The sequence below is a fragment of the Dermacentor albipictus genome, chromosome 3 (assembly GCF_038994185.2).
Source record: "Dermacentor albipictus isolate Rhodes 1998 colony chromosome 3, USDA_Dalb.pri_finalv2, whole genome shotgun sequence".
Classification (NCBI taxonomy): Eukaryota; Metazoa; Arthropoda; class Arachnida; order Ixodida; family Ixodidae; genus Dermacentor; species Dermacentor albipictus.
Window position 1 is genome coordinate 8,469,118 of NC_091823.1, and position 15,927 is coordinate 8,485,044.

Below are 15,927 nucleotides of genomic sequence, written 5' to 3' on the forward strand. Positions count from 1 at the left end.
AGAAGAGCACCAACCTGCCTCCCACTCCCCCCCCACCCCCCCATACCCTCGCGTGCGATTGATCACATTACCGTGAGATCGCTGCCCCCCACCCTTTTCCTTTTGCCCGCAGGGGAAGACGGCATTCGCACCCTTGCATCCAAAGCATAGAGTGCGCAGGCCGTGATAGGATCTTATCGAACATATTTTATGTGGAACATGACGCTGTTTTGCTTTGGCAATTGCTCTTGGTCGAGTAGCGTGATATTTGAAAGGTGTGTTCGCAAGCAGCCACTTGTAATTCAACCACTTGACCATCTGCATCTGCGGAAAATTTTCATTTACAGTAGAACCTCATTGATACATTTTGGGAAAAACTGCGAGAAAAAACATACAAACCGGGAAAACGTAGATCAGAATAACTAAAAAACTGACACACTCAACTATTGTTGATATCTACGTAATGCGAAATGTCGCGCGAATTGTTGTAGCTCTAGCGGCCCGAGATGCATTTTGTTGTTTTCCTATTACGTAGTGTTTTAAGAGGGCAACGGGAAACCAAAACGCAATCAAGCTGGTGGGCAACGCTGGATGCCGCCAAAGAGAAGCGCAATACCCACGTCACGTTGCCTACAGCAGGGAACAGCAGCAAGTTTGGATTATCGTCTATACTAAATGCGTGCAGTATGCTACCAATGGCACTACGCACCACGCGCTGCAAAACAGATAGGTAAAGATGCTTATCGCAATAGGTTTTGCGGCGATAGCTCATCTCTCCACATCTCTACGCCTCATAACCCACTGCTGTGACACTCCTTCCCTTGAAACTCACTCTGCACAATTCTGCCTCTTCGTCTGAACCTTATAATATCAACTATGCCCAGTTGCTTACCAATCCTGTCTCTTGATGTTACACCTATCATTTTATTGCAGTTGCAATTATATGGACACTCCAGACACATTTCTGCCATCGGCATCGCCGTAAGGTTCCGTATGAGTGAAAGCGTGTGAGGGTGAGCCGGTAAACGCGGTTCAATCTCGCGTATGCGAGCAAGTAACACCGCCCAGATGCATGCCCTCTCCCGTGGCGCGTGAGGCGGGGGGGAGGGGGGGGGTCAGGCGAGGGAGGAGGGGCATTCTCCAGCGGCTGCTAGGGTGCCTCGATGTCCTCCTTGCCCGCCACTCCCTACAGAGTGGAGACAACCGTGGTGTCTACTACGGCGTCGGCCATGCGAATCACGGACACCATAATAGACACCTTTGGTGGGCACCATAGGGACGTGTTGCCGGTGCTCATGTGTCTTGAAAGCAATCTGCGACATGACCAAAGTGCGCGCCGGTGTGAGCCTCATCTTTCAAGCGATCTGCCATGTTTGTAGAGTGCGTATAGTGCTGGTAACTTCATATGCGGTATACTTTCGATGTTTCGTTCTCATTGAAGCGAGAGATGCATGAAGGTCAATTCACTTGCTGCTGCCGCGATTCCTCACTCCAGAATTTTGACAGCGAGTTTCCATGCTCATCAAGCAAGATGTGTTTATGTTTAGCTGTGCACATGTGACACAGTGCTGGTTAATTTAGTTTAAACATGTTGGCAGGCTAGTTAGTTTGAATCCGTGATAGAATGTGTAAGCGCGACTGAACAAGGATGTAGAAAGAAGCAGACACACAAAGACAGTGCTGTCTGTGTGCCTGTTTCTTTCTATGTCTTCGTTGAGTCATGCTTACATATTCTATTACTGTTAATTTGGTTTGCAAACAAATGTTTACAAGTTTATACGGTCAATAAATCTACAATCCGTACTTCATACAGCTATCTACTAATTTGCTATCACAATCGGTGCTTCGCCTTTCGGGCGGAACTGCAAGTTCTTCTATTCCATTGATCACTGCACAGTTCTTAACGTCACTGTATTGGCACCGTAGGTTAGTACTGTGTGAACGCTGTTACTCTGCCATAAATGACCTGCCAGCTTCTACGAAGGGATAGACTCGGGTTTCCACTTCGTGCTAAAGAATTCCAACGACAATGGCATTTTTGTGCTGTGTCCCCGTCATGGTGTAGCAGCAGAAAAGTTAAAACTCCAACCTTTCATTTGGCAACGGAATGCCACACCCACTTGGCCATTGCAGCATGTGATAGTACTCTGTTCTGTCCCTTTACACACATGTTCAGAGAAGAGAACTCACAGTGCTGGTGGCCGCCCGGGGAAACAGGTCATTCTGCAGACGCAGCAGCCAGGCACTGTTGCCTGTGGGCCGTCGCACCAGCACCTCAGCCCAGCCACAACACCAACAACCACACACGTGACGTAGCACCAACCCTGCTCGGCCACCACCTCTGAATGAATAAATGGATCAATTAATTCATCGCAATTCTAATGCCAGGGAAGTTCAAGGAACAAATGGCCACTCCTGCTTGCAGTTTGTCACGATCAATGCTTTGGCTGTCTCCATTAGATGGCAACAATCTGAGCAAAAGGAACTGAGCTGCCATAAAACTGAGCTGATGCGTTTCACGTGCTTGGGGGAAGCTGCACACACCTAACCATGTTACCAGCAATTGTCTAAAGTTTAACTAATCCTCATGCAAGGGAAATCATGATTAAAATGTGTCAACTCTACATGAAATAAAATGTAACTGCCTTCTAGAATTTCACCCCGACAAAAGTTAAACAGTACGAAACTGGATTTACTGTGTCTATGTACAAGTCTATCATTTTTGTTATACTACTGTCATTATCATGTCATCATCTGGGCACCTTCTAATGCTCAGATTCATCCTCACTGCATGACATAGAAAAGCACAACTTTGGCCAGCACTGCAACTTAAGCCCCTGCAGTAATGTGCAGCTGGGAGCTCGATGAGCTAATCTTCAGTATTAAATTTTGTTGAAAGCTTACGTGTGGCCTTGTTTCGATACATGCATGCAGCCCAGCTATTTCCAATGTAGCAGTCGTTCATAGCATGGCTTTCAGCACAACAGTCATTCTATTCCTATTGCAAGAATTGCCCTTCGCTGTCTTATATGTCACTCAATGAAGTATTGTCACGACACCACCATTATAGTCATTGCTATCACTGTCTTGTCATCGTTACTACTGTTGAATACAATTGGGGAACTCAGCACATAATTACAGAAGTTCTGCACAATGTTTCAGGCACTGTGGGTGGTCAAGGGAGTAACTGGTCTCACAGTAAGCGAGTTCAAGCTGAAGAAATGGCTAAATCCTGCTTTTGCTCGGTTGTCTCTCCTCTTGTTTTTCTTTTTTAGGGAGCCATTAGGGAATTACACTGGGAAATTCATGGCAAAACCAAGAAGAAAGATTCCTCCTGCAGTGTTTCTCTACCAACCTTAGAACAAAATGAACTGAACATTGATTCACTTAAGTACATAAAGAGATATGACTGGGCTGTACACATGCCAGTACAGAGGACATGCACACACCTTGAGAGCTCTTAATGGCATGTATTCCAACATGTAAAAATAGACTTTTGTTTTGTGCTTTCTGTTTGGCTTTTTGCTGACTAACTGAAATTTTGGTATTGTGTAGTTGGATGAACGCAAGGCCAGGAAGCTAAACTCACCCGCGACGCTCAAGGCTGAGGTCATCTTGAGTTACTGGCAGGTGACGCAACCCAGATGCGCGACCCGCAGCTTCCGACTGATGTCGTCGTCGCTGCTGCTGCTGCTGCTGCATACTCATCTCCGCTCCATGCACAAGTGCTATAGAGACAGCACCAAGAGAAGAATTTGCAAGCGTGTCAAAATTGCAATGCCAGGAAATGCAAAGCTGAAAAAGTACAGTGCAGCTAAGAGTCAAATTTGCAATCTGCATCAGGGCATTCTCTTCGCAACACCCATGACTGGTCTGGCCCCCGCTTGCAATGCCACTGTGGTGATGGGACACTTTTTGGGGTGCAATTCAGCATTGCCAGCATCGGCAAGCCAACATGCTCGCATGTTCTTTCCCAAATAAACAAACAATGGGTGCAGGATTGACTAGCCTTCTCACAACCCAAGGCGTATATGAGGCGCACCACGCACCACAGCAGGGTGACACCCGAACTTAAGCTTAGCACTGCAACGAGTAAGATATGACAAATAATAATTTCTGACATTTCTAACGAGGAAGGTATTTTCACAACTAAGGTACAGCACGGTGCTTTGTTTCCAAAAGCTTCCGATGAAAATTTAGTAGTGACCAGACCAAGAAAAGCTCAATGACTTGTAACATGTTCGAAAGTGGTTTGTGGCCGAAACATGCTTGTAAACGTGAAACAAGCTGAACAGAGCAGATGTACAAAGCTCCTGCTTGCAATGGCATTGGTTCAAGATGTGCTTGCCTCTAGCACCAGGAAGTGCTTTACTGTGTGCGACATATTTTTATGTGCAAAAAGTGCTCCATGCGGTTCCATATCCTCTTAAAGTGGCAATTAACCCTTTCCCTACTGCTGTTGAGTATAGTCGTCATGAGTATTTGTACCAATGTACATGAACAAAAATGCCTCACACATAGAACCGATGATGACTACAATCATCAAATTGTGCCTAGTTGCAATTTTTTCCACTAGATGGCCACACTTATCCACATTATCCACGTACAAAAGAACTAGGAAGCTTACCAGCACGTATGCAGCCTGTAGAGTGGGCAGCACAGCAACAAAGAATGTCAAGCGGAAAGTCAGAGAGGCTGAAATAATCTTATGGGTGGTGGCAATGGAAAATACACCTGCCATGAGTAACTAATTAAGAGGAAAAAATAAAATCAGGAAAGAAACAATTTACGATAACTCAAAGGGAGGCTCATTACTTTTCGAAGCGAGATCAGGATGCCTTAGAATACGCATCTATAAAGCGAGATATAAGAAGGAAGAAGAAGCATGTGCTTGCTGCGGTAAAGTTAGGGAAACAATGGAGCATGTTTTATTAGAATGTGAAGACACCTGCCCCGCGGTCGATTTAGGCACCACTGGCCTGCTTGAAGCCCTTGGGTTCAGCGAGAGCAAGGGAAAAGTAAACATGTCCGCAATAGAGATTAGTAAGAGGCGATTGTAAGATTGGTGGAAGTAGGGAAACGACAAAAAGCAGACGTACAAAAGGAAAGTTCGCAATACGCCTCGTGCACCACCTATAGAGGCGCCACTGAAAGCCACCTAGCAGACGCTTCCAACAGTACACGCGGGAGCAGTAGCAGACGACAACCCTTTGCAGCAAGGATGGCTGAAGTTCGCGGCTGCGATTTCTCCTTTGTTCGGGTGCCAGGCTGCTTCTTCTGCGGTGACAGCTGTAGGGAAGATGCTGACCTCTGTGCGAGCGAATATGAACACGATGTTACCGGTGCTTGGGACAACATGGTCCACATACGTGCAAGGTGTGTCGCGCAGACAAACGCCATGAACCCCATTTACATGATGTGGAGCTCATGTTGACTAGCCGATAAATTTTGTTGAGTGATGTGATCTCTCGATGGTCTTTTTTTTTATTCTACCATTGCCGCAATGCTGCTTCTGTACCTGAGTAATAAGCACCCATCGTTAGTGCAGACTTATATCAAACAAATCCGCACGGTGCAATCTCTGCATATGCCGTTGTGATTTTTCTGCCGATGAATACATGTGACATAGCCCAATAACTGCAGTCAAAGTCGCCTCAAGAAGAGCAATTGCCAATTTATTGATGGGAACGCATACACTAGCCAATGAAGTCACCAAACACACGGGTTAATATAAGCGCGTGTTAGTGCTGTACTGCCGATGCAATTCTGCTGCATATGCCAATGAACTACCGTTCCCGCTGCAGTTTGTGCAATTTTAAGTTCCCCAAGGGAGCTGCTTGGAAACGTACAAAGCTAAAGACTTACTAACTTTTCAGTACTTTTTTATATTACTAGAGAGAGGTGCGACATGATATATTTAAAGGCAGAGCAGCGCCAGTGAAACTAGATGAGCGCTGGCGGCTAGGCCCGGTTTAGTTGTCTGCAGCCTAAGTATAAGAAAGAATTAAGTTGAGTACAAAACCCACATGCAAGAAGGGACTACGTTGTGAAAGAAACAAATCACTCAGCGTGTTAAGTTTGCTCAGGCAGCATCGAGGTGTGATGACTTCCCAAACGGGACGCGGACTTTTCAGCAAGAAACGGAAGAAAAATACCATATGCAGCAGCTATTAGCAATTGTCGCCCTGAACTACCTATTTTCTAAACACATTTCCAAAAACGCAAACAATATCTAAGATGCCCTCGGGCGATGAGAATAAAGCTGTTAAAGAAGCACTTCCTTGGTATCTCATTCCGATAAGACACAGCGTGATTTATACCCTTTACAAACAAGGCAGGGTGAAAACTTCACAGTGAAAACATGGAGCAACTAGCAACAGTTAAACATGTGCGAAGCCACGCATAAAATAGATGTAAATACATGAAGTGCGCGACAGCTGGTGCGAGGATTTACCGCGCCACATGAAACCAACAATTTCAGTTCTTGCAAACTTCAGTAGCTTTAAGATACAACGCAATGCGCTCGTGCAGTCGTGCTGCCTAGCTAGCGCAACACGGTAAAGAATCGGAAAACAATAAGCGGCAAACAGCATTCCGAACTTTAGCGAAATGCATTTACACCTCATGCTGCACTGCAGACGAACTTCGTTGCTCACGCGTCTAACTATGATCGAGTGGAAAAAAACACCGACGAGACAAAGGAAAGGATGAGAACAAAAAATTTCCCTTGGAAGCGACAATCCATTTTTGCTACCGTTGCTCCCGCTGATGAGGCTTTGCCGGGAATGATTAGAACCGTATTGCCGGCACGTTTTCACCGGTATTTGAGCTCCCCACCCTGCAACAATTCTTCTTCGACATTCCCTGAAGCTTTGGCCACCCCACACGTGCGAATGGTGTTGCCTATCTTGCTCTGAAAACGTGAATAAGACAGAGAAGCATGATCAACGACACAACTACGGCGCGCGCCAGGCTCCTCTCCTGCATGTTCTGCGCAAGGCCGCCACCAGTGGCGCGTCCGTCGGCGTGCACGGCGCCTGTAGGGGGTCAGAAAATTTGGTTGCGGAAGTTCATAGTGTTTTTTTTTTCTTCTTCTTTAGCTAGGTAGGATATTAGGCAGTATAATAGCAAGAGCTTAGTGGTGCAACCCACCGCCCCGTGCCAAAGGGGACACTCATAACATCTATCCATCCATGCCATTGTGCCTCGCCTTTCTCTTTATTGGTTCTGTAAGGAAGATAACGAACGTGAGCGCAGAGTCAGCAGCATCAAGCGCACGTCAGAGGCTCGAGCTAGGGGACTGTGCTCGGTGCATGCTAGAACCGGCGGTCGCTACGAACCTCAATAGATCTCGTTTATAAGTGGTGGAGCCATGCAGCGTAACGTTCCACGCTACCATCCTGGAACTCCGTTCTCGGACGCTACCCTCTGCCCTGCCATACCGGACGCCGACCAGCAGACTCTTCCATTGTCACTCGTCCCTTGCGCTGGCACCGTTCGCCAGCGGGAGCCTCCCATCTACAGCGGAACCAACGACAACGACATTGAAGAGTGGCTGTCGTCCTACGAACGGGTGAGCGTTCGCAATAAATGGAATGACTCGGACAAGCTGGCTTACGTATCATTCTACCTCGCGGGCATGGCCAGTCTCTGGTTCAGAAATCATGAGAGGGATATCTGAACGTAGTCGGCGTTCAAGAGGTCGATTACAGAAGTATTCGTCCGACCCGCCGTCAGGAAACTCCAATCCGAGCAGCGTTTGCGTACATGCGCACAGGACACGGGTGAGACATTCTCGGGCGAGACAGAAGACATTCTCAATTTGTGCAGGCGCGTGAATGTTGCCATGACGCAAGAGGAAAAGATCAAGCATATCATGAAGGGAATAGATGATGACGTGCTCCAGATACTTCTGGCCAAGGACCCACGCACTGTTGGCGATGTTATCAGCTTCTGCCAGAGCTATGATGAATTACGTAAGCAGTGAGGTCTAACAAGGCAACATCCCACACTGAATGCAGCATCACTCTGCAGCTTGACCACCGGCACCGAACAAGCCTCCCTGATAACCCAAATCAAGGATTTTGTCCGCGAAGAAGTCACACGACATCTATCTCTGGTGTCCGTCACTCAAGAGTCCGCCAGCATTTTGCCGTCTCATCTCTGTAACGTGATCCATGAAGAGGTCGCGGAAGCGCTGCCAGCTGTTCACCAGCAGGATGCCGTGGCTACACCGGTCCCTTATGCTATGGTTGGTGCAATGGTGCCTCACAGTGTGCCCATACGTCGCTTTCAGCAGCCTGTGCATCGCCCTCACCCTCCCGTCCATTGGGCCACCACTGCCGTCGCTAACCCGTGGCGTACACCGGACAATCACCCTACATGCAAAGCATGTAGGTATCGCAGTCATGTTGCAAGGTTCTGCTGCCATCGGTCGCAGGCGTTCGATGACGATCGAAGAGCACCCTATGTGCCGCATGATCCAAATGCGCCTTAGTCCGTAAGGTGCATTTCGACCACTTCGACCCATCACCAGCTCGCTCCCAGACTGATTGCCGTCCTCGCTTCAAACGCCTCCGGTCACCCTCCCCACGTCGCCGACCCGTCTCTAACGAAGAGGGAAACTAGACAACGCAGTTTTCAAGGCAAGAACTGCGCAAGTGTCGACATGCCGAAGTCCTCCTCCTTTACCTGCCAATGTCATCGATCTGTTTATCGAAGATGTTGCTAGTCGCCCTCGTCGATACCTGTGCTGCTATTTCGGTTATGGATACCAGATTTTGCCGCCCGCTTCGTAAAGTGATGACGTCTCTGTCTGGATTGTCGCTTCGAACGGCAAGTGCTCAACCCATTCGCCCTACCGCTTCTTGTACAGCCCATGTGACCATACAGGACGTTTTATACACAATAGCGTTCATAGTTCTTTCATCGTGCTCCCACGCTGTTATTCTAGGATGGGATTTTCTCTCACGCCAGAATGCCATCATCAAATGTGCTCGGTCTGAGATTGAACTTTCCCATCTTGGTGACCTGGCCTTGGTCAATGCCCATCCTGCCGCTAAAAGTGTCGTGAAAAAAGACACCTGTATTCCCCCGTGTTCTTCAGCATCCATACTAGTCTCGTGTAGTACTATATCCGTCAGGACGGTCTTCTTCATGCCCTCTCATCACTTTGTTACCCGAAAAGCGCCCCCTTTGCCTTTTGCAGCTCTTGACCTTGCTGCCAGTGTCAGCACAATGCCCATTTACAATCATCTTTCATCGCTGCTATCACTTCTCCGGCCCGAATGCCTTGGTTACAACGAGTCGGTTGATTCAACACAAATTGTCTCCGTCCTCGATAAAGTGCCTTCTTCTGCTGTCCATGAACTCAGTGCCCTCTCCATCCCCGACTCAACATGGACTGGTGTGTTCAGCCCATTCATCACCAAAGATCTGACACATTCGCAGCGATCTCAACTTCTCGCAATCCTTCAGCACTTCTGCCGTTCTTTTGATGTTGTGCAAACATCTCTTGGCCGTGCATCGACAGTCGAGCATCACATCGACACTGGCTCTCACTCACCACTAACAAAGACCATATTGCGTGTCCGCAACGGAACGTCTCATCATTGCAGACCAGGTCGATGACATGCTCCGTCAAGGCGTGATTCAACCTTCGCAGAGCCCACGGACCTCTCCCGTGGTACTCGTCACAAAGAAAGACGGTTTCATCCGCTTCTGTGTTGATTTTCGACAGCTAAACAAGATCACACTGAAGGACGTCTACCTATTACCACGCATCGATGATGCTCTGGACTGTTTGCGAGAGCCAAGTTCTTTTCTTCGCTGGATTTGCTTTCAGGCTACTGGCAGGTTCCGATGGCAGAGCTCGATCGCCCGAAAACCGCCACCCCTGACGGCTTGTATGAATTCACTGTAATGCCTTTCGGACTTTGCAACGCACATGCTAAGTTCGAAAGAATGATGGATACTGTTCTGCGTGGTCTCAAATGAAAAATCTGTCTTTGCTATCTTGATGACATTGTGGCATTTGCCCCTGATTTCGCAACGCACCTGCTCTGCCTCCAGCACGTACTCACTTGCTTGACCAACGCTGGGTTGCAACTTAACCTGAAGAAGTGTCGATTTGCTGTTCGTCAGCTCACAATTTTAGGCCATGCCGTGTCAATGGAGGGCATTCGCTCGGATCCCAAGAAGCTGCGTGCTGTTACTGCGTTCCCAAAGCCTACCACTATGAAAGAGCTCCGCAGTTTCATCGGCCTCTGAGAAATTACTCCATCCCCGTAACAATATTTTACTGCGCTGCAAACATAGGACTCTGCTTATGATGCAGCAATGTGGTCACAACTTTACACATGATGCAATTGCACAGACTGAGCTTGGACACTCCAAGCAGATAATAATTGCTCTAATTTTTATTGAAGTCACAACTAAAGACACCCTTTTACAATATGATAATCAGCACAGCTTTTATAGGAACATATAAAGGCATTTCCACTGCTAAGCCATAAAAACCTTGATTCAGCAAGAATTCTTATAGAATGTCAAGTTCATCAAACTAAGGTTTGACCTGTTCATGGTCTTCCACACTTGTTCCGTATTGGGGGCAAGCTCCACCACTGGAAAAGCTGGCAACACCGTTGGCGTGACGTGGCATGAGGGATCACGTGGACACAGCGGCCACATCGACTGCTTCAGAAGCGCCGAAGCGAGCTGAAAACAAAAGTTTGAAGTCCCACCTGTGCTGCGGTTCTGATTAAGTGGTGAGGCTCTCCCACCATGGGTGTCTGCTGTGCAACACTTAAAGCACTATAATAGGTAGTGGCTGCCTTTGGATAATAATAATAAATAATTATGGGGTTTTACGTGCCAAAACCACTTTCTGATTATGAGGCACGCCGTAGTGGAGGACTCCGGAAATTTTGACCACCTGGGGTTCTTTAACGTGCACCTAAATCTAAGCACACGGGTGTTTTCGCATTTCGCCCCCATCGAGATGCGGCCGCCGTGGCCGGGATTCGATCCCGCGATCTCGTGCTCAGCAGCCCAACACCATAGCCACTGAGCAACCACGGCGGGTCTGCCTTTGGAGGCATGCAGCATGGTAGGCTACTGTTCGATGCCATAGTGCCAGATGTACGCAACGGAGCCCAGTGTCAGCCTTGTTCACATGTAGCCGCAGGACAAGAAGCTGCGTGACGCTTGGCTCGAGAAACTTAGAACCGGAAAACAGCCATCGGCTACAACGCAGGTATGCAGCAAGCACAAACGCGAGCAAGATTTATACCCCACTCCTGACACCAAGACGAATGCAGGCGAAGTTAACATGGTCCAACGAGCAACGAGGAAGCCGTCCAGCAACTGGGAGGCTGGTGCCACAGCCCAACAACGGCAGTCGCTCCAGGGGTGGTCGCTGGGACAGCGGCAACCACGAGAGTGCCAGTTCTGCGGACGGTCAAGCCACCCGAGAGCCCGGTGCCCTGCACGTTCAGTGCGGTGTGACCACTGTGGAATCAAGGGACATTTTGCCGTGGTGTGTCACAAGAGAACAGAAAACAACCAGGTGGACGTGTCCATACTAGAAGGCAACGGACAAAACTTTTTTCTTGGGGCACTCAACGGCTCAAATGCCAGATATGCGGAAGTGTCTATCAATGGTGTACGCGTAAGTGCAAATATTGATTCAGGAGCAGAAGTCACTGTTGTTCCAACCAATTTCGCCGGTGTAATGCCTCGTATAGACACGTCACAAGCGGTATTGAGAAGCGCTGCAAATGAGCGCCTCGAAGTGAATGGTTGTTTTTCAGCAGATACTGTTTGGAAAGGCAAAACAATGTGACAAACACTGTACATTGTAGAGTCACTGCAGTGTGTCCTGTTAGGGCTCCCAGCCATTGAAGCACTTGGTGTAGTCAAATTTCTTGATGTGGTTGACGATAAATAGTACGAGCACATGTATCCACAGCTCTTCTCTGGACTGGGCATGATGTCATACAAATACACCATTCGCATGAAAGAGGGCACGGTCCCCTTTGGAATTTTCATGCTGCAGCGGTACCCATCCCGTTAAAGAACCCTATCAAATTACAGTTGGCCAAAATGGTCAAAAGCAAAGTCATTCGTAAGGTAGATGGCCCGACTACATGGTGTGCAGGAATGGTGCCAGTAGTCAAACCAAGTGGGGAAGTTCGAATCTGTGTGGATCTAACCCAGCTGAACAAGAGCATCCTACGTGAACGGTTTGTCTTGCCAACCGTAGACGACGCACTTGGGCAATTAGCGGGGGCCACATACTTTTCAAAATTAGATGCCAATTCATGATTTCAACAGGTTAAATTGGCGAAAGAAAGTCAAAAGCTAACAACATTTATCACCCCGTTTGGTAGGTACTGCTGCCAGCGACTGCCGTTCGGTATCACCTTGGCCCCGGAATACTTTCAAAAGCGAAGTGCGGAAATCTTAGATGGCCTTGAAGGAGTACTGAACCTTATGGACGACGTTCTGGTTTACGGAGCTACGAAGCGTGAACATGATGAACGGCAGCACGCAGTGCTCAAAAGGTTGGTTGCAGCAGGGGGTAACACTCTATCAGGCAAAATGTTCTTTTTGTGTCAGCAGAGTAGCATTTTTAGGCTATGTGGTCGATGCGTCGGGAATCACGCTGGATTCCAAGAAAGTTCGAGCCATAAACGAAATGGCTATGCCATCAAGTGTTGCTGATGTCTGCAGGTTTATGGGCATGATAAACTATCTGGCAAGGTTTGTGAACAACCTAGCCGACATGTCAGCACCGCTCCATAGTCTTCTCTTGAAAGGCCGTGAGTGGCACTGGGGCCTGCCTCCAGCAAAAATCGTTCAAGTCTCTGAAAGAATTGATCACCTCGGCACAATGCATTGCAAAACTCGACCCTAAGCTGTGCACTATTGTGTCCGCCGACACGTCGTCATTCGGTCTCGGCTGTGTGCTCATGCAAGTGCAATCAGATAGGGAAAGGTGGCCGGTTGCATATCACTCTCGTTCATTAACACCAATAGAACAACGGTACGTGCAGATAGAAAAGGAAGCGCTTACGCTGACATGAACAGCAGAAAGGTTGAAAGGGTTTTTATAGGGTTGGAATTTCAATTTGAGATTGATCCCAAACTGCTCGTATCGCTACTCGGTCACTCACTCTTTGATGTGCTTCCCCCTAGAATACAAAGATTCCAATTGAGGCTCATGCGATATTGCTTTTCAGTCTTCTATGTCCCAGGAAAGCAGATTGGCACCGCCGACGCCCTTTCTCGGGCACCTTGCACAGAAACAGATGTAGAGGTAGGGGAGCTAGATTGCAGTGAAGTATTGAGCCATGCACAAGGCTGTACCAGTGAACTGAAATTTTCAGCCCATTGGAACAAAATAAAGTTCGCGCAAGAAAAAGACTCAACCTGCCAACAACTTCGGTTGTATTGTAAGCAGGGCTGGCCACATCGCACTAAAGCGACCAGTTGACTAAGCCCTTAGGGCACATTCACACCGGCGACTTGAGGAGGTCGCGCGACCGTTTGCGACTCGCAATCAAAAAGCGACCGAAGGCGATTGATGTTCACACCGGCAAGCCCGGCTGAGCGCGACCCGCAAGTCGCAATCCCGGAGATTATCGTTCTCAGCGAGAACTCTCGGAATCTACGCGGAATTTGAATGCGACGCCGGAGGAGGCCGGATGTAGACACACGAAAGATCACTTCCGGTGTGCCGCTGATTGGTTTATCAGTTTTGCGACCACGGTCGCGCGACTGAAAAATCGCGCAGAGAGCGACTCGCCCAAAATGGTCGCTTTTCGAGAAAGGCGACCGTTTGCGACCATTTGCGACTGGTCGCAAAGCGACCAACTTGGTCGCGCGACCTCCTCAAGTCGCCGGTGTGAATGTGCCCTTACTGGTCTGAGAGAGCAAACCTTACAATATGCGACGGTGTGCTTCTGCATGGGTCTCGTCTCGTGGTGCCTCAGAATTTATGAAGGGAAATACTTTGTTCATTGCATGTTGGTCACCAGGGCATTGTGAAATGCCGCGCAAGGGCCCGCGAATCTGTGTGGTGGCCCAGTCTCAGCGCCGAGCTAGGAGCTCTGGTAAACAGGTGTCAAGAGCGCGCGAGACTGCGCGTTCAAAATGCCGAGCCCATGATGCCGTCAGAGTCCCCCTCCTTGCCTTGGCTGAAGGTAGGAGCTGACCTTTTTTATTTGCACAGTAAATCGTACCTTGTGGTCGTAGACTATTTTTCGCGCTATCCAGAGCTTGCCCTTTTATCTTCCATGAACTCGGCGGCAGTTATTGTGCAAATCAAGAGTATATTTGATAGGCACGGGATTCCAGAACTTGTCGTAACAGACAACAGTCCTCAATTCGCTTCCGCAGAATATGCATTGTTTGCGACAAGTTATGGCTTCCATCACGTCACGTCCAGCCCCAGGCACCTGCAGTCAAATGGAGCGGCCGTACGTACAGTGCAGACGGTAAAACGGATGTTGGAAAAATCGGTTCACCCTTACCTGGCCCTCCTAGCTTATAGGGACTCCCCAGGTCCGTTGAGTACAAGCCCAGCCCAGCTATTGTTGAGCCGACGGTTGCGCTCTATGCTTCCCATGCACCCAAAAAAGCTAGTGCTGTGAATGACGAGTGGTCTCAGGAGCCTCCGATACAAAAACAAGACAGTGCGGAAAAAGCAAAAACTCGACTACGACCGTTGCGATGCGGTAACGCAGCTACTGCTACTCGCCCCAGGAAACCGGTTGTGGATAAAAGACAGCAAAATTCCAGCAAAAGTGTTGAGTCCAGCCATGTGGCCTCGGTCTTATTGGGTGTTGACAGACAACGGGGTTGAACTTGAGAGAAACAGACGCGCATTGGTCTGGTACAGCGAGCGAACTGGCGCGCATGACCCGTCCTATGACTTTCCTGCGACTCGGGACACTGCAGGCCAATCCGAGGAAAACAAGGCCTCGCATCACTGCTCCAGCAGCGGACACGACAGATACCGGGACTGCGATGTTCAGTTAGTAGCAGAAAACGTGCAGTGAGACACTCGCCCATGCTCGCTGCCCAGCTAACGTCATGACGGTTTGGTCTATGAACTTGGTGATGCTATATGCTGACAAGTTCACTGGAATGGAAGGGGGTGACAAGAAGCACATTAAAAAAAGGCATGGCATGTGGTCGTGTTTGTGTTATGAATTAAAGCACTGGATTACGAAAAAGAAGCAGCGGAAAATCACACGCTCAGAATACCGATAAATATACAGTGCAATGCAACTTGAGAAATAATATTGAAACAACCAAGAATTTAGAAAAAAAGATTGAATCGTTGTGACCGCAGCTCACAGTCGCCGCAGGTGTCGAAATCTCTATAACGAAATTATTTTTGAACAGCTCCGATAGCATCCAAGCAACTACGGTTGCTTGTGTACTGTCAAATGCTCATATTCTGCGGCCTAAAGCTCACGACATGGTGCGACAACGCGCTCGCAGCGAAAGCAAAACACTGTGCGCGGACATGCATGCAGACGTGCAGCCGGTCGCTGCGAACCCATGTGATCGCTGCATTGAGGCTTCATTCTGTTATGATCCATTTGGTTATACAGAGAGCCCACTATGAGAACATATTTCACATAGTTTACTCTCAGCGATTGCCTACCTTTCACGCAAGAAGCCGGTTTGGGAGACTCCATCGTGGCAACCGCACACAGTGGCGTTCACTGTACGTATTTGGTAAACAGATAGCGTCTGTAAATGATTCTGTACTTTCAGTTTGTCCAAGATTATTATTTCGACAGTAAGAAACTTCAGTCGTTTTGAGAGTACTTACAGAAATGTCCAGGAGGGCTGCCGCGTGGTGTTTTTATTGAGCGCCATAAGCCAAACCTATAAGGAACGTGCCGCGTGATCCTTCAAACTATGCAAGGGAGG

General features: G+C 48.4%; 1 protein-coding gene across 8 annotated transcripts in view; it reads right to left on the reverse strand.

Annotated features, from left to right (window-relative positions):
• gig (TSC complex subunit tuberin) overlaps nucleotides 1–15,927 on the reverse strand; it is a 118,379-nt gene that overhangs the window by 32,709 nt on the left and 69,743 nt on the right. For all 8 annotated transcript variants that reach the window (XR_011512626.1, XR_011512625.1, XM_070535029.1 and 5 more), the window contains 2 exons: nucleotides 3,569–3,707; nucleotides 2,170–2,320 (listed from right to left, as the gene is read on the reverse strand). Coding sequence is in view for 6 of the 8 variants with exons in the window: in XM_070535029.1 (XP_070391130.1) it covers nucleotides 2,170–2,320; nucleotides 3,569–3,707 (290 nt within the window). In the remaining 2 variants the exon portion in view is untranslated. The remainder of the gene's footprint in view (nucleotides 1–2,169; nucleotides 2,321–3,568; nucleotides 3,708–15,927) is intronic.